Source organism: Oncorhynchus clarkii, chromosome 4, assembly GCF_045791955.1.
Source record: "Oncorhynchus clarkii lewisi isolate Uvic-CL-2024 chromosome 4, UVic_Ocla_1.0, whole genome shotgun sequence".
Taxonomy (NCBI): Eukaryota; Metazoa; Chordata; class Actinopteri; order Salmoniformes; family Salmonidae; genus Oncorhynchus; species Oncorhynchus clarkii.
In genome coordinates, this window is record NC_092150.1 from 70,936,547 (window position 1) to 70,954,937 (window position 18,391).

Genomic DNA, 18,391 nt, shown 5'->3' on the forward strand with positions numbered 1-18,391 from the left:
AGTGTTAGCAGTAGTTTTTATTTGTTGTATTAGTAGTGTTAGCAGTAGTTTGTATTTGTTGTATTAGTAGTGTTAGCAGTAGTTTTTATTAGTTTTTATTAGTTGTATTTGTAGTGTTAGCAGTAGTTTTTATTAGTTGTATTATTAGTGTTAGCAGTAGTTTTTATTTGTTGTATTAGTAGTGTTAGCAGTAGTTTTTATTTGTTGTATTAGTAGTGTTAGCAGTAGTTTTTATTTGTTTTATTGGTAGTGTTAGCAGTAGTTTTTATTTGTTGTATTAGTAGTGTTAGCAGTAGTTTTTATTTGTTGTATTAGTAGTGTTAGCAGTAGTTTTTATTTGTTTTTATTAGTTGTATTTGTAGTGTTAGCAGTAGTTTTTATTAGTTGTATTTGTAGTGTTAGCAGTAGTTTTTATTAGTTGTATTAGTAGTGTTAGCAGTAGTTTTTATTTGTTTTATTAGTAGTGTTAGCAGTAGTTTTTATTTGTTTTTATTAGTTGTATTAGTAGTGTTAGCAGTAGTTTTTATTAGTTGTATTAGTGTTAGCAGTAGTTTTTATTAGTTGTATTAGTAGTGTTAGCAGTAGTTTTTATTAGTTGTATTAGTAGTGTTAGCAGTAGTTTTTATTTGTTTTATTAGTAGTGTTAGCAGTAGTTTTTATTTGTTTTTATTAGTTGTATTAGTAGTGTTAGCAGTAGTTTTTATTAGTTGTATTAGTGTTAGCAGTAGTTTTTATTAGTTGTATTAGTAGTGTTAGCAGTAGTTTTTATTAGTTGTATTAGTAGTGTTAGCAGTAGTTTTTATTTGTTTTATTAGTAGTGTTAGCAGTAGTTTTTATTAGTTGTATTAGTGTTAGCAGTAGTTTTTATTAGTTGTATTAGTAGTGTTAGCAGTAGTTTTTATTAGTTGTATTAGTAGTGTTAGCAGTAGTTTTTATTAGTTGTATTAGTAGTGTTAGCAGTAGTTTTTATTAGTTGTATTAGTAGTGTTAGCAGTATTTTTTATTAGTTGTATTAGTAGTGTTAGCAGTAGTTTTTATTAGTTGTATTAGTAGTGTTAGCAGTAGTTTTTATTAGTTGTATTAGTAGTGTTAGCAGTAGTTTTTATTAGTTGTATTAGTAGTGTTAGCAGTAGTTTTTATTAGTTGTATTAGTAGTGTTAGCAGTAGTTTTTATTTGTTGTATTGGTAGTGTTAGCAGTAGTTTTTATTAGTTGTATTGGTAGTGTTAGCAGTAGTTTTTATTTGTTGTATTGGTAGTGTTAGCAGTAGTTTTTATTAGTTGTATTAGTAGTGTTAGCAGTAGTTTTTATTTGTTGTATTAGTAGTGTTAGCAGTAGTTTTTATTAGTTGTATTAGTAGTTTTAGCAGTAGTTTTTATTTGTTGTATTGGTAGTGTTAGCAGTAGTTTTTATTAGTTGTATTAGTAGTGTTAGCAGTAGTTTTTATTAGTTGTATTAGTAGTGTTAGCAGTAGTTTTTATTTGTTGTATTGGTAGTGTTAGCAGTAGTTTTTATTAGTTGTATTAGTAGTGTTAGCAGTAGTTTTTATTAGTTGTGTTAGCAGTAGTTTTTATTAGTTGTATTAGTAGTGTTAGCAGTAGTTTTTATTTGTTGTATTGGTAGTGTTAGCAGTAGTTTTTATTAGTTGTATTAGTAGTGTTAGCAGTAGTTTTTATTAGTTGTATTAGTAGTGTTAGCAGTAGTTTTTATTAGTTGTATTAGTAGTGTTAGCAGTAGTTTTTATTAGTTGTATTGGTAGTGTTAGCAGTAGTTGTATTAGTTGTATTAGTAGTGTTAGCAGTAGTTTTTATTAGTTGTATTTGTAGTGTTAGCAGTAGTTTTTATTAGTTGTATTAGTAGTGTTAGCAGTAGTTTTTATTAGTTGTATTAGTAGTGTTAGCAGTAGTTGTATTAGTTGTATTAGTAGTGTTAGCAGTAGTTTTTATTAGTTGTATTAGTAGTGTTAGCAGTAGTTTTTATTTGTTGTATTGGTAGTGTTAGCAGTAGTTTTTATTAGTTGTATTGGTAGTGTTAGCAGTAGTTGTATTAGTAGTGTTAGCAGTAGTTTTTATTAGTTGTATTAGTAGTGTTAGCAGTAGTTTTTATTAGTTGTATTAGTAGTGTTAGCAGTAGTTTTTATTAGTTGTATTAGTAGTGTTAGCAGTAGTTGTATTAGTTGTATTAGTAGTGTTAGCAGTATTTTTTATTAGTTGTATTAGTAGTGTTAGCAGTAGTTTTTATTAGTTGTATTAGTAGTGTTAGCAGTAGTTTTTATTAGTTGTATTGGTAGTGTTAGCAGTAGTTGTATTAGTTGTATTAGTAGTGTTAGCAGTAGTTTTTATTAGTTGTATTTGTAGTGTTAGCAGTAGTTTTTATTAGTTGTATTAGTAGTGTTAGCAGTAGTTTTTATTAGTTGTATTAGTAGTGTTAGCAGTAGTTGTATTAGTTGTATTAGTAGTGTTAGCAGTAGTTTTTATTAGTTGTATTAGTAGTGTTAGCAGTAGTTTTTATTTGTTGTATTGGTAGTGTTAGCAGTAGTTTTTATTAGTTGTATTTGTTAGTGTTAGCAGTAGTTGTATTAGTAGTGTTAGCAGTAGTTTTTATTAGTTGTATTAGTAGTGTTAGCAGTAGTTTTTATTAGTTGTATTAGTAGTGTTAGCAGTAGTTTTTATTAGTTGTATTAGTAGTGTTAGCAGTAGTTGTATTAGTTGTATTAGTAGTGTTAGCAGTAGTTTTTATTAGTTGTATTAGTAGTGTTAGCAGTAGTTTTTATTAGTTGTATTAGTAGTGTTAGCAGTAGTTTTTATTAGTTGTGTTAGCAGTCGTTTTTATTAGTTGTATTAGTAGTGTTAGCAGTAGTTTTTATTTGTTGTATTGGTAGTGTTAGCAGTAGTTTTTATTAGTTGTATTGGTAGTGTTAGCAGTAGTTGTATTAGTAGTGTTAGCAGTAGTTTTTATTAGTTGTATTAGTAGTGTTAGCAGTAGTTTTTATTAGTTGTATTAGTAGTGTTAGCAGTAGTTTTTATTAGTTGTATTAGTAGTGTTAGCAGTAGTTGTATTAGTTGTATTAGTAGTGTTAGCAGTAGTTTTTATTAGTTGTATTAGTAGTGTTAGCAGTAGTTTTTATTAGTTGTATTAGTAGTGTTAGCAGTAGTTTTTATTAGTTGTATTGGTAGTGTTAGCAGTAGTTGTATTAGTTGTATTAGTAGTGTTAGCAGTAGTTTTTATTAGTTGTATTTGTAGTGTTAGCAGTAGTTTTTATTAGTTGTATTAGTAGTGTTAGCAGTAGTTTTTATTAGTTGTATTAGTAGTGTTAGCAGTAGTTGTATTAGTTGTATTAGTAGTGTTAGCAGTAGTTTTTATTAGTTGTATTAGTAGTGTTAGCAGTAGTTTTTATTTGTTGTATTGGTAGTGTTAGCAGTAGTTTTTATTAGTTGTATTGGTAGTGTTAGCAGTAGTTGTATTAGTAGTGTTAGCAGTAGTTTTTATTAGTTGTATTAGTAGTGTTAGCAGTAGTTTTTATTAGTTGTATTAGTAGTGTTAGCAGTAGTTTTTATTAGTTGTATTAGTAGTGTTAGCAGTAGTTGTATTAGTTGTATTAGTAGTGTTAGCAGTAGTTTTTATTAGTTGTATTAGTAGTGTTAGCAGTAGTTTTTATTAGTTGTATTAGTAGTGTTAGCAGTAGTTTTTATTAGTTGTGTTAGCAGTCGTTTTTATTAGTTGTATTAGTAGTGTTAGCAGTAGTTTTTATTAGTTGTATTAGTAGTGTTAGCAGTAGTTGTATTAGTTGTATTAGTAGTGTTAGCAGTAGTTTTTTATTAGTTGTATTAGTAGTGTTAGCAGTAGTTTTTATTAGTTGTATTAGTAGTGTTAGCAGTAGTTTTTATTAGTTGTGTTAGCAGTAGTTTTTATTAGTTGTATTAGTAGTGTTAGCAGTAGTTTTTATTAGTTGTATTAGTAGTGTTAGCAGTAGTTTTTATTAGTTGTATTAGTAGTGTTAGCAGTAGTTTTTATTAGTTGTATTAGTAGTGTTAGCAGTAGTTTTTATTTGTTGTATTAGTAGTGTTAGCAGTAGTTTGTATTTGTTGTATTAGTAGTGTTAGCAGTAGTTTTTATTAGTTTTTATTAGTTGTATTTGTAGTGTTAGCAGTAGTTTTTATTAGTTGTATTATTAGTGTTAGCAGTAGTTTTTATTTGTTGTATTAGTAGTGTTAGCAGTAGTTTTTATTTGTTTTATTGGTAGTGTTAGCAGTAGTTTTTATTTGTTGTATTAGTAGTGTTAGCAGTAGTTTTTATTTGTTGTATTAGTAGTGTTAGCAGTAGTTTTTATTTGTTTTTATTAGTTGTATTTGTAGTGTTAGCAGTAGTTTTTATTAGTTGTATTTGTAGTGTTAGCAGTAGTTTTTATTAGTTGTATTAGTAGTGTTAGCAGTAGTTTTTATTTGTTTTATTAGTAGTGTTAGCAGTAGTTTTTATTTGTTTTTATTAGTTGTATTAGTAGTGTTAGCAGTAGTTTTTATTAGTTGTATTAGTGTTAGCAGTAGTTTTTATTAGTTGTATTAGTAGTGTTAGCAGTAGTTTTTATTAGTTGTATTAGTAGTGTTAGCAGTAGTTTTTATTTGTTTTATTAGTAGTGTTAGCAGTAGTTTTTATTTGTTTTTATTAGTTGTATTAGTAGTGTTAGCAGTAGTTTTTATTAGTTGTATTAGTGTTAGCAGTAGTTTTTATTAGTTGTATTAGTAGTGTTAGCAGTAGTTTTTATTAGTTGTATTAGTAGTGTTAGCAGTAGTTTTTATTTGTTTTATTAGTAGTGTTAGCAGTAGTTTTTATTAGTTGTATTAGTGTTAGCAGTAGTTTTTATTAGTTGTATTAGTAGTGTTAGCAGTAGTTTTTATTAGTTGTATTAGTAGTGTTAGCAGTAGTTTTTATTAGTTGTATTAGTAGTGTTAGCAGTAGTTTTTATTAGTTGTATTAGTAGTGTTAGCAGTATTTTTTATTAGTTGTATTAGTAGTGTTAGCAGTAGTTTTTATTAGTTGTATTAGTAGTGTTAGCAGTAGTTTTTATTAGTTGTATTAGTAGTGTTAGCAGTAGTTTTTATTAGTTGTATTAGTAGTGTTAGCAGTAGTTTTTATTAGTTGTATTAGTAGTGTTAGCAGTAGTTTTTATTTGTTGTATTGGTAGTGTTAGCAGTAGTTTTTATTAGTTGTATTGGTAGTGTTAGCAGTAGTTTTTATTTGTTGTATTGGTAGTGTTAGCAGTAGTTTTTATTAGTTGTATTAGTAGTGTTAGCAGTAGTTTTTATTTGTTGTATTAGTAGTGTTAGCAGTAGTTTTTATTAGTTGTATTAGTAGTTTTAGCAGTAGTTTTTATTTGTTGTATTGGTAGTGTTAGCAGTAGTTTTTATTAGTTGTATTAGTAGTGTTAGCAGTAGTTTTTATTAGTTGTATTAGTAGTGTTAGCAGTAGTTTTTATTAGTTGTATTGGTAGTGTTAGCAGTAGTTGTATTAGTTGTATTAGTAGTGTTAGCAGTAGTTTTTATTAGTTGTATTTGTAGTGTTAGCAGTAGTTTTTATTAGTTGTATTAGTAGTGTTAGCAGTAGTTTTTATTAGTTGTATTAGTAGTGTTAGCAGTAGTTGTATTAGTTGTATTAGTAGTGTTAGCAGTAGTTTTTATTAGTTGTATTAGTAGTGTTAGCAGTAGTTTTTATTTGTTGTATTGGTAGTGTTAGCAGTAGTTTTTATTAGTTGTATTTGTTAGTGTTAGCAGTAGTTGTATTAGTAGTGTTAGCAGTAGTTTTTATTAGTTGTATTAGTAGTGTTAGCAGTAGTTTTTATTAGTTGTATTAGTAGTGTTAGCAGTAGTTTTTATTAGTTGTATTAGTAGTGTTAGCAGTAGTTGTATTAGTTGTATTAGTAGTGTTAGCAGTAGTTTTTATTAGTTGTATTAGTAGTGTTAGCAGTAGTTTTTATTAGTTGTATTAGTAGTGTTAGCAGTAGTTTTTATTAGTTGTGTTAGCAGTCGTTTTTATTAGTTGTATTAGTAGTGTTAGCAGTAGTTTTTATTTGTTGTATTGGTAGTGTTAGCAGTAGTTTTTATTAGTTGTATTGGTAGTGTTAGCAGTAGTTGTATTAGTAGTGTTAGCAGTAGTTTTTATTAGTTGTATTAGTAGTGTTAGCAGTAGTTTTTATTAGTTGTATTAGTAGTGTTAGCAGTAGTTTTTATTAGTTGTATTAGTAGTGTTAGCAGTAGTTGTATTAGTTGTATTAGTAGTGTTAGCAGTAGTTTTTATTAGTTGTATTAGTAGTGTTAGCAGTAGTTTTTATTAGTTGTATTAGTAGTGTTAGCAGTAGTTTTTATTAGTTGTATTGGTAGTGTTAGCAGTAGTTGTATTAGTTGTATTAGTAGTGTTAGCAGTAGTTTTTATTAGTTGTATTTGTAGTGTTAGCAGTAGTTTTTATTAGTTGTATTAGTAGTGTTAGCAGTAGTTTTTATTAGTTGTATTAGTAGTGTTAGCAGTAGTTGTATTAGTTGTATTAGTAGTGTTAGCAGTAGTTTTTATTAGTTGTATTAGTAGTGTTAGCAGTAGTTTTTATTTGTTGTATTGGTAGTGTTAGCAGTAGTTTTTATTAGTTGTATTGGTAGTGTTAGCAGTAGTTGTATTAGTAGTGTTAGCAGTAGTTTTTATTAGTTGTATTAGTAGTGTTAGCAGTAGTTTTTATTAGTTGTATTAGTAGTGTTAGCAGTAGTTTTTATTAGTTGTATTAGTAGTGTTAGCAGTAGTTGTATTAGTTGTATTAGTAGTGTTAGCAGTAGTTTTTATTAGTTGTATTAGTAGTGTTAGCAGTAGTTTTTATTAGTTGTATTAGTAGTGTTAGCAGTAGTTTTTATTAGTTGTGTTAGCAGTCGTTTTTATTAGTTGTATTAGTAGTGTTAGCAGTAGTTTTTATTAGTTGTATTAGTAGTGTTAGCAGTAGTTGTATTAGTTGTATTAGTAGTGTTAGCAGTAGTTTTTATTAGTTGTATTAGTAGTGTTAGCAGTAGTTTTTATTAGTTGTATTAGTAGTGTTAGCAGTAGTTTTTATTAGTTGTGTTAGCAGTAGTTTTTATTAGTTGTATTAGTAGTGTTAGCAGTAGTTTTTATTAGTTGTATTAGTAGTGTTAGCAGTAGTTTTTATTAGTTGTATTAGTAGTGTTAGCAGTAGTTTTTATTAGTTGTATTAGTAGTGTTAGCAGTAGTTTTTATTTGTTGTATTAGTAGTGTTAGCAGTAGTTTGTATTTGTTGTATTAGTAGTGTTAGCAGTAGTTTTTATTAGTTTTTATTAGTTGTATTTGTAGTGTTAGCAGTAGTTTTTATTAGTTGTATTATTAGTGTTAGCAGTAGTTTTTATTTGTTGTATTAGTAGTGTTAGCAGTAGTTTTTATTTGTTTTATTGGTAGTGTTAGCAGTAGTTTTTATTTGTTGTATTAGTAGTGTTAGCAGTAGTTTTTATTTGTTGTATTAGTAGTGTTAGCAGTAGTTTTTATTTGTTTTTATTAGTTGTATTTGTAGTGTTAGCAGTAGTTTTTATTAGTTGTATTTGTAGTGTTAGCAGTAGTTTTTATTAGTTGTATTAGTAGTGTTAGCAGTAGTTTTTATTTGTTTTATTAGTAGTGTTAGCAGTAGTTTTTATTTGTTTTTATTAGTTGTATTAGTAGTGTTAGCAGTAGTTTTTATTAGTTGTATTAGTGTTAGCAGTAGTTTTTATTAGTTGTATTAGTAGTGTTAGCAGTAGTTTTTATTAGTTGTATTAGTAGTGTTAGCAGTAGTTTTTATTTGTTTTATTAGTAGTGTTAGCAGTAGTTTTTATTTGTTTTTATTAGTTGTATTAGTAGTGTTAGCAGTAGTTTTTATTAGTTGTATTAGTGTTAGCAGTAGTTTTTATTAGTTGTATTAGTAGTGTTAGCAGTAGTTTTTATTAGTTGTATTAGTAGTGTTAGCAGTAGTTTTTATTTGTTTTATTAGTAGTGTTAGCAGTAGTTTTTATTAGTTGTATTAGTGTTAGCAGTAGTTTTTATTAGTTGTATTAGTAGTGTTAGCAGTAGTTTTTATTAGTTGTATTAGTAGTGTTAGCAGTAGTTTTTATTAGTTGTATTAGTAGTGTTAGCAGTAGTTTTTATTAGTTGTATTAGTAGTGTTAGCAGTATTTTTTATTAGTTGTATTAGTAGTGTTAGCAGTAGTTTTTATTAGTTGTATTAGTAGTGTTAGCAGTAGTTTTTATTAGTTGTATTAGTAGTGTTAGCAGTAGTTTTTATTAGTTGTATTAGTAGTGTTAGCAGTAGTTTTTATTAGTTGTATTAGTAGTGTTAGCAGTAGTTTTTATTTGTTGTATTGGTAGTGTTAGCAGTAGTTTTTATTAGTTGTATTGGTAGTGTTAGCAGTAGTTTTTATTTGTTGTATTGGTAGTGTTAGCAGTAGTTTTTATTAGTTGTATTAGTAGTGTTAGCAGTAGTTTTTATTTGTTGTATTAGTAGTGTTAGCAGTAGTTTTTATTAGTTGTATTAGTAGTTTTAGCAGTAGTTTTTATTTGTTGTATTGGTAGTGTTAGCAGTAGTTTTTATTAGTTGTATTAGTAGTGTTAGCAGTAGTTTTTATTAGTTGTATTAGTAGTGTTAGCAGTAGTTTTTATTTGTTGTATTGGTAGTGTTAGCAGTAGTTTTTATTAGTTGTATTAGTAGTGTTAGCAGTAGTTTTTATTAGTTGTGTTAGCAGTAGTTTTTATTAGTTGTATTAGTAGTGTTAGCAGTAGTTTTTATTTGTTGTATTGGTAGTGTTAGCAGTAGTTTTTATTAGTTGTATTAGTAGTGTTAGCAGTAGTTTTTATTAGTTGTATTAGTAGTGTTAGCAGTAGTTTTTATTAGTTGTATTAGTAGTGTTAGCAGTAGTTTTTATTAGTTGTATTGGTAGTGTTAGCAGTAGTTGTATTAGTTGTATTAGTAGTGTTAGCAGTAGTTTTTATTAGTTGTATTTGTAGTGTTAGCAGTAGTTTTTATTAGTTGTATTAGTAGTGTTAGCAGTAGTTTTTATTAGTTGTATTAGTAGTGTTAGCAGTAGTTGTATTAGTTGTATTAGTAGTGTTAGCAGTAGTTTTTATTTGTTGTATTGGTAGTGTTAGCAGTAGTTTTTATTAGTTGTATTGGTAGTGTTAGCAGTAGTTGTATTAGTAGTGTTAGCAGTAGTTTTTATTAGTTGTATTAGTAGTGTTAGCAGTAGTTTTTATTAGTTGTATTAGTAGTGTTAGCAGTAGTTTTTATTAGTTGTATTAGTAGTGTTAGCAGTAGTTGTATTAGTTGTATTAGTAGTGTTAGCAGTATTTTTTATTAGTTGTATTAGTAGTGTTAGCAGTAGTTTTTATTAGTTGTATTAGTAGTGTTAGCAGTAGTTTTTATTAGTTGTATTGGTAGTGTTAGCAGTAGTTGTATTAGTTGTATTAGTAGTGTTAGCAGTAGGTTTTATTAGTTGTATTTGTAGTGTTAGCAGTAGTTTTTATTAGTTGTATTAGTAGTGTTAGCAGTAGTTTTTATTAGTTGTATTAGTAGTGTTAGCAGTAGTTGTATTAGTTGTATTAGTAGTGTTAGCAGTAGTTTTTATTAGTTGTATTAGTAGTGTTAGCAGTAGTTTTTATTTGTTGTATTGGTAGTGTTAGCAGTAGTTTTTATTAGTTGTATTTGTTAGTGTTAGCAGTAGTTGTATTAGTAGTGTTAGCAGTAGTTTTTATTAGTTGTATTAGTAGTGTTAGCAGTAGTTTTTATTAGTTGTATTAGTAGTGTTAGCAGTAGTTTTTATTAGTTGTATTAGTAGTGTTAGCAGTAGTTGTATTAGTTGTATTAGTAGTGTTAGCAGTAGTTTTTATTAGTTGTATTAGTAGTGTTAGCAGTAGTTTTTATTAGTTGTATTAGTAGTGTTAGCAGTAGTTTTTATTAGTTGTGTTAGCAGTCGTTTTTATTAGTTGTATTAGTAGTGTTAGCAGTAGTTTTTATTTGTTGTATTGGTAGTGTTAGCAGTAGTTTTTATTAGTTGTATTGGTAGTGTTAGCAGTAGTTGTATTAGTAGTGTTAGCAGTAGTTTTTATTAGTTGTATTAGTAGTGTTAGCAGTAGTTTTTATTAGTTGTATTAGTAGTGTTAGCAGTAGTTTTTATTAGTTGTATTAGTAGTGTTAGCAGTAGTTGTATTAGTTGTATTAGTAGTGTTAGCAGTAGTTTTTATTAGTTGTATTAGTAGTGTTAGCAGTAGTTTTTATTAGTTGTATTAGTAGTGTTAGCAGTAGTTTTTATTAGTTGTATTGGTAGTGTTAGCAGTAGTTGTATTAGTTGTATTAGTAGTGTTAGCAGTAGTTTTTATTAGTTGTATTTGTAGTGTTAGCAGTAGTTTTTATTAGTTGTATTAGTAGTGTTAGCAGTAGTTTTTATTAGTTGTATTAGTAGTGTTAGCAGTAGTTGTATTAGTTGTATTAGTAGTGTTAGCAGTAGTTTTTATTAGTTGTATTAGTAGTGTTAGCAGTAGTTTTTATTTGTTGTATTGGTAGTGTTAGCAGTAGTTTTTATTAGTTGTATTGGTAGTGTTAGCAGTAGTTGTATTAGTAGTGTTAGCAGTAGTTTTTATTAGTTGTATTAGTAGTGTTAGCAGTAGTTTTTATTAGTTGTATTAGTAGTGTTAGCAGTAGTTTTTATTAGTTGTATTAGTAGTGTTAGCAGTAGTTGTATTAGTTGTATTAGTAGTGTTAGCAGTAGTTTTTATTAGTTGTATTAGTAGTGTTAGCAGTAGTTTTTATTAGTTGTATTAGTAGTGTTAGCAGTAGTTTTTATTAGTTGTGTTAGCAGTCGTTTTTATTAGTTGTATTAGTAGTGTTAGCAGTAGTTTTTATTAGTTGTATTAGTAGTGTTAGCAGTAGTTGTATTAGTTGTATTAGTAGTGTTAGCAGTAGTTTTTATTAGTTGTATTAGTAGTGTTAGCAGTAGTTTTTATTAGTTGTATTAGTAGTGTTAGCAGTAGTTTTTATTAGTTGTGTTAGCAGTAGTTTTTATTAGTTGTATTAGTAGTGTTAGCAGTAGTTTTTATTAGTTGTATTAGTAGTGTTAGCAGTAGTTTTTATTAGTTGTATTAGTAGTGTTAGCAGTAGTTTTTATTAGTTGTATTAGTAGTGTTAGCAGTAGTTTTTATTTGTTGTATTAGTAGTGTTAGCAGTAGTTTGTATTTGTTGTATTAGTAGTGTTAGCAGTAGTTTTTATTAGTTTTTATTAGTTGTATTTGTAGTGTTAGCAGTAGTTTTTATTAGTTGTATTATTAGTGTTAGCAGTAGTTTTTATTTGTTGTATTAGTAGTGTTAGCAGTAGTTTTTATTTGTTTTATTGGTAGTGTTAGCAGTAGTTTTTATTTGTTGTATTAGTAGTGTTAGCAGTAGTTTTTATTTGTTGTATTAGTAGTGTTAGCAGTAGTTTTTATTTGTTTTTATTAGTTGTATTTGTAGTGTTAGCAGTAGTTTTTATTAGTTGTATTTGTAGTGTTAGCAGTAGTTTTTATTAGTTGTATTGGTAGTGTTAGCAGTAGTTGTATTAGTTGTATTAGTAGTGTTAGCAGTAGTTTTTATTTGTTTTTATTAGTTGTATTAGTAGTGTTAGCAGTAGTTTTTATTAGTTGTATTAGTGTTAGCAGTAGTTTTTATTAGTTGTATTAGTAGTGTTAGCAGTAGTTTTTATTAGTTGTATTAGTAGTGTTAGCAGTAGTTTTTATTTGTTTTATTAGTAGTGTTAGCAGTAGTTTTTATTTGTTTTTATTAGTTGTATTAGTAGTGTTAGCAGTAGTTTTTATTAGTTGTATTAGTGTTAGCAGTAGTTTTTATTAGTTGTATTAGTAGTGTTAGCAGTAGTTTTTATTAGTTGTATTAGTAGTGTTAGCAGTAGTTTTTATTAGTTGTATTAGTAGTGTTAGCAGTAGTTTTTATTAGTTGTATTAGTAGTGTTAGCAGTAGTTTTTATTAGTTGTATTAGTAGTGTTAGCAGTAGTTTTTATTAGTTGTATTAGTAGTGTTAGCAGTATTTTTTATTAGTTGTATTAGTAGTGTTAGCAGTAGTTTTTATTAGTTGTATTAGTAGTGTTAGCAGTAGTTTTTATTAGTTGTATTAGTAGTGTTAGCAGTAGTTTTTATTAGTTGTATTAGTAGTGTTAGCAGTAGTTTTTATTAGTTGTATTAGTAGTGTTAGCAGTAGTTTTTATTTGTTGTATTGGTAGTGTTAGCAGTAGTTTTTATTAGTTGTATTGGTAGTGTTAGCAGTAGTTTTTATTTGTTGTATTGGTAGTGTTAGCAGTAGTTTTTATTAGTTGTATTAGTAGTGTTAGCAGTAGTTTTTATTTGTTGTATTAGTAGTGTTAGCAGTAGTTTTTATTAGTTGTATTAGTAGTTTTAGCAGTAGTTTTTATTTGTTGTATTGGTAGTGTTAGCAGTAGTTTTTATTAGTTGTATTAGTAGTGTTAGCAGTAGTTTTTATTAGTTGTATTAGTAGTGTTAGCAGTAGTTTTTATTTGTTGTATTGGTAGTGTTAGCAGTAGTTTTTATTAGTTGTATTAGTAGTGTTAGCAGTAGTTTTTATTAGTTGTGTTAGCAGTAGTTTTTATTAGTTGTATTAGTAGTGTTAGCAGTAGTTTTTATTTGTTGTATTGGTAGTGTTAGCAGTAGTTTTTATTAGTTGTATTAGTAGTGTTAGCAGTAGTTTTTATTAGTTGTATTAGTAGTGTTAGCAGTAGTTTTTATTAGTTGTATTAGTAGTGTTAGCAGTAGTTTTTATTAGTTGTATTGGTAGTGTTAGCAGTAGTTGTATTAGTTGTATTAGTAGTGTTAGCAGTAGTTTTTATTAGTTGTATTTGTAGTGTTAGCAGTAGTTTTTATTAGTTGTATTAGTAGTGTTAGCAGTAGTTTTTATTAGTTGTATTAGTAGTGTTAGCAGTAGTTGTATTAGTTGTATTAGTAGTGTTAGCAGTAGTTTTTATTAGTTGTATTAGTAGTGTTAGCAGTAGTTTTTATTTGTTGTATTGGTAGTGTTAGCAGTAGTTTTTATTAGTTGTATTGGTAGTGTTAGCAGTAGTTGTATTAGTAGTGTTAGCAGTAGTTTTTATTAGTTGTATTAGTAGTGTTAGCAGTAGTTTTTATTAGTTGTATTAGTAGTGTTAGCAGTAGTTTTTATTAGTTGTATTAGTAGTGTTAGCAGTAGTTGTATTAGTTGTATTAGTAGTGTTAGCAGTAGTTTTTATTAGTTGTATTAGTAGTGTTAGCAGTAGTTTTTATTAGTTGTATTAGTAGTGTTAGCAGTAGTTTTTATTAGTTGTATTGGTAGTGTTAGCAGTAGTTGTATTAGTTGTATTAGTAGTGTTAGCAGTAGTTTTTATTAGTTGTATTTGTAGTGTTAGCAGTAGTTTTTATTAGTTGTATTTGTAGTGTTAGCAGTAGTTTTTATTAGTTGTATTAGTAGTGTTAGCAGTAGTTGTATTAGTTGTATTAGTAGTGTTAGCAGTAGTTTTTATTAGTTGTATTAGTAGTGTTAGCAGTAGTTTTTATTTGTTGTATTGGTAGTGTTAGCAGTAGTTTTTATTAGTTGTATTGGTAGTGTTAGCAGTAGTTGTATTAGTAGTGTTAGCAGTAGTTTTTATTAGTTGTATTAGTAGTGTTAGCAGTAGTTTTTATTAGTTGTATTAGTAGTGTTAGCAGTAGTTTTTATTAGTTGTATTAGTAGTGTTAGCAGTAGTTGTATTAGTTGTATTAGTAGTGTTAGCAGTAGTTTTTATTAGTTGTATTAGTAGTGTTAGCAGTAGTTTTTATTAGTTGTATTAGTAGTGTTAGCAGTAGTTTTTATTAGTTGTGTTAGCAGTCGTTTTTATTAGTTGTATTAGTAGTGTTAGCAGTAGTTTTTATTTGTTGTATTGGTAGTGTTAGCAGTAGTTTTTATTAGTTGTATTGGTAGTGTTAGCAGTAGTTGTATTAGTAGTGTTAGCAGTAGTTTTTATTAGTTGTATTAGTAGTGTTAGCAGTAGTTTTTATTAGTTGTATTAGTAGTGTTAGCAGTAGTTTTTATTAGTTGTATTAGTAGTGTTAGCAGTAGTTGTATTAGTTGTATTAGTAGTGTTAGCAGTAGTTTTTATTAGTTGTATTAGTAGTGTTAGCAGTAGTTTTTATTAGTTGTATTAGTAGTGTTAGCAGTAGTTTTTATTAGTTGTATTGGTAGTGTTAGCAGTAGTTGTATTAGTTGTATTAGTAGTGTTAGCAGTAGTTTTTATTAGTTGTATTAGTAGTGTTAGCAGTAGTTGTATTAGTTGTATTAGTAGTGTTAGCAGTAGTTTTTATTAGTTGTATTAGTAGTGTTAGCAGTAGTTTTTATTTGTTGTATTGGTAGTGTTAGCAGTAGTTTTTATTAGTTGTATTGGTAGTGTTAGCAGTAGTTGTATTAGTAGTGTTAGCAGTAGTTTTTATTAGTTGTATTAGTAGTGTTAGCAGTAGTTTTTATTAGTTGTATTAGTAGTGTTAGCAGTAGTTTTTATTAGTTGTATTAGTAGTGTTAGCAGTAGTTGTATTAGTTGTATTAGTAGTGTTAGCAGTAGTTTTTATTAGTTGTATTAGTAGTGTTAGCAGTAGTTTTTATTAGTTGTATTAGTAGTGTTAGCAGTAGTTTTTATTAGTTGTGTTAGCAGTCGTTTTTATTAGTTGTATTAGTAGTGTTAGCAGTAGTTTTTATTAGTTGTATTAGTAGTGTTAGCAGTAGTTGTATTAGTTGTATTAGTAGTGTTAGCAGTAGTTTTTATTAGTTGTATTAGTAGTGTTAGCAGTAGTTTTTATTAGTTGTATTAGTAGTGTTAGCAGTAGTTTTTATTAGTTGTGTTAGCAGTCGTTTTTATTAGTTGTATTAGTAGTGTTAGCAGTAGTTTTTATTAGTTGTATTAGTAGTATTAGCAGTAGTCATATTAGTTGTAGGCCTATTAACTGTTTTATGCTGTTAATGTACTTTTTTGTTTGTTATTATTTCATTTTAATTCTTTTTAGACCGTAGTTGCCATATTATTCTTGTTGTTAAGTATTGTTTGTTTGTTTCCTTTCTTTTTTTTTTTTTGGACACGAGTTGGTGCATCTCAAGAGATTTCATCCTTGAAAATATCTAATAAATATATATAAGTACATTTTCATAAACAAAGATGATCTGTACATGCTAAAAAAGTATGCTATGCAGTAACTGCTATGCCCTTTTCCCCTGTAAGGTGAGAAGTGTTGGGATATAATAGTGGGGCAATATACTGTATGACCCCAGAAAAAGAGATTTGCAGAGAGAGAAAGGAGTAAAAAGGATAAGGGAAATGACAGAGACAGACAGACATACAGAGGGGATTCAACCACCTATTATGGTGGAAATTACAATATTATGTTATAATACTTTTATTGCATCAAATGGTTGTTTTATGCAACCGAATAGTTTTATAACTATTGTGTGTGTTCTACTGAGGATGGGCCTCTGGGAGATAACACTGACAGGAGATTTATGATGTCTTTTGGGTGATAAAACCTAAAGAGACCACATTCCAGAGCATGAGTTTATGTTTCTGTTCTATAAGATACCAGGGAGAGATGACCCCAGTGCCAGACACTGGTCTCTACGCAAAGATAACTGTTTTTACAGCATATACTGTCTGCTGTGAATTATACGTATCTTTCATACAAATCTTAACCTTGTGACCCATTCTATATATCTGTTGTTCATCATGTAGGTTGAAAGGGGTGTATCTTAGCTATAAAAGACCTTTGTACTTTTGTCTCAGGGCTCTCAACGAGTCATCTAAGGGTGACTCGATGACCAGCCATCATTATCGTAGAGCACTCAATCGATTCACTTTATATGTGTGAGTTGTATTCACCTGCTCCCTTATTAATAAGTGATTAAAGATTTAGTTTAAGTATAAGTATAAGACTTGTGTGATAAGGTTGTCTCTCCTCATTTGATAGTAAAGAAATGAACCACCACACTAACCCCAACCATCCCAACTACAGGTGCTATATTCCCAGCCCATATCCCAAACCACATCCAAGTGGCACTACCTCCCCCTTTCGTCCCAGACCAGGTAAAAGCCATGGTTAGCCAAAGGACTGAGTCCCAGTGCCACAGACACACGAGGCAGCACGTGGTGGAGGAGGGCCAGGAGAGCCAGGCCAGAGTACCCAGGGCTAATCCCCTTAGCGCCAGGGTCAAGGACTTGCTAGGAGGGAGGGACACCTGGGGAGATACCGTACACTACCGGCTGCCACAGCGTAGGGGGAGTAACAGAGACAGGTGTCAGTGTGTATGTGTGTGTCTACAGTATGTGTGTTAGTTGGCTGAAGTCCTCCTTTATGACGTAGGGTTAGAGCGTGTTCCGGAGGCTTTTAGCATTCAGTTTAACGTAAAGTAACCATAGCAGTATCTCAAGAACAGTTGCTCACCTGCAGTTCTAGACCACTGGCACATGTCCTGCTCTGAGTCTGAAGCAGTGGCTCACCTCCAGCCTTACACACTCATACAGAAACTAGAGCACTGTATCTCAGTCATTGAACTTTTATTTCCATGAAGCTTTATAACCCTGGCCTACTTGTTTTTCCCTGAACTCTAGTTCTAGAATTTGAACGCCATCTATTTCTCTACACCATTAGCCTATTCCTCCAGTTCAATCTCTAGAACCCACCTGCAGCTCCAGAACCTTGACGCGGTGCCTGTGGTTCCTCAGCTCCTCCTGAAGCTCTGAGATGGTCTCCCTCAGAGACAGAATCTGCTGTTTCCTCTCCTCGTTCTCATGCAGCCAATAGGAGACTTCGTCTGTGCAACGGAACATGTCTGGACAGCGCTGGTCCTCGGTCTGGGGCAGGGTGGCCACCAGACGGCACATCCCATCCTCCATCACCTGGTTACTGTAGTCCCCGCACTGGGAGCCCCCGCCACCACCGCCAATCTGATGACTAGTGGGGTCTTCTCCATGGACCTCCCGGACCAGGAGGACACACAGAGCCAGCCACAAGCCCAAGATGGGGGTACAGTGAGGGGGTAGGAAGGCCATTGTTCTCCTCTGGTTGGAACGTCCTAGCTTGGTCAGAGAGAGTGGTCTGTCTGGCTCTGGAGACTGGCAGGTTCAGGTTCAGGTTTAGCTTTCTCTCTGTAGGATGGGCAAAAAAAGCTTTAGTACTATAAAATCACTGCACACTGGTAGGCCTATATGTACCACCAGATCATCATTACATTACTTAGCAGACGTTCTTATGCAGAGCAACTAGGGTTAAGTGCCTTGCTCAAGGGCACATTAACAGGTTTTTATACCTAGGCAGCTCAGGGATTCAAACCAGCGATATTTCAGCTATTGGCCCAACGCTCTTAACCAATAGGCTACCTGGCGCCCCATCGTAGTCCAGACACTAATGTCTGACATATTCATAGCTCACACCAACGCCCACCTCCCAACCACAACCTTTGACCTGCTCTATTAGTGTGATTAATAGGTCATTTACTCTGAGCACTGAAATGAATACTAGGTGAACCTACCATGTTATAATAGTTGAATTGCATCATAACTGATATACATGTTTTCAAATGACTGAGTAGCATTTACTGGCACACAAATACATAAGCCAATGTATCTCAAACCCCCCTCCAAAACAACATACTATTTAATCACTCTATTTATTCACACAACACAATAAAACCCAACAACAAACCCAGTATAGAACCCCCCTGTGCATGTACAGAGTTATCTACAGAGCTGCTGTAAACAAAGAAGTTTGGTATTTCTTTACCTCTCTCCTGGCCAGTCTCTCGCCCCTGTCCTTACACCATCCTGGTCGTAAGACCCTCCCCATTCCTCTCCGTCTCCGTCGTTCCTTCTCTCCTCCAATCTCCACCTCTCTTTCTCTCTCTATCTCTCTATGTGAAAGAGTGATTTAGAGCAGTGTGGCTGTAACACAGTGGACATCTTATCCCCATAATCCACCTTAGAGGATTCCCCTGAGGGAGAGGGAAAGTGAGGGAGGGAGGGAAGGAAGGAAGGAAGGAGGGAGGGAGATGCTGTGAAAATAGGATTAGGGATGAGCTGGGATGTGGACATGAAGCTAGGGTTAGAGGTAAGGTTAGGGATGAGCTGGGATGTGGACATGAAGCTAGGGTTAGGGGTAGGGATGAGCTGGGATGTGGACATGAAGCTAGGGTTAGGGGTAGGGATGAGCTGGGAAGTCATCCTGGTCTCAGAACATTTCGTTTTATTCTGTACGTAAATACGTAACACTCCATTTAGTATTATGTTATATTTTTGTCTCTATGTATTAATTTGTGGATATCCATCACCCATTTCTTATATGTTAC

The 18,391-nt window shown here is 30.4% G+C and overlaps 1 protein-coding gene across 1 annotated transcript in view; it reads right to left on the bottom strand.

The window, feature by feature from the left end:
* Positions 1–17,959, bottom strand: part of LOC139407819 (angiopoietin-related protein 7) — a 28,280-nt gene extending 10,321 nt beyond the window's left edge. The window contains exons 1-2 of the mRNA XM_071151684.1: positions 17,830–17,959; positions 16,731–17,195 (exon numbers count right to left, since the gene is read on the bottom strand). Coding sequence (XP_071007785.1) covers positions 16,731–17,099 — 369 coding nt within the window. The 5' untranslated portion in view covers positions 17,100–17,195; positions 17,830–17,959. The remainder of the gene's footprint in view (positions 1–16,730; positions 17,196–17,829) is intronic.
* Positions 17,960–18,391: the final 432 nt, after the last annotated feature.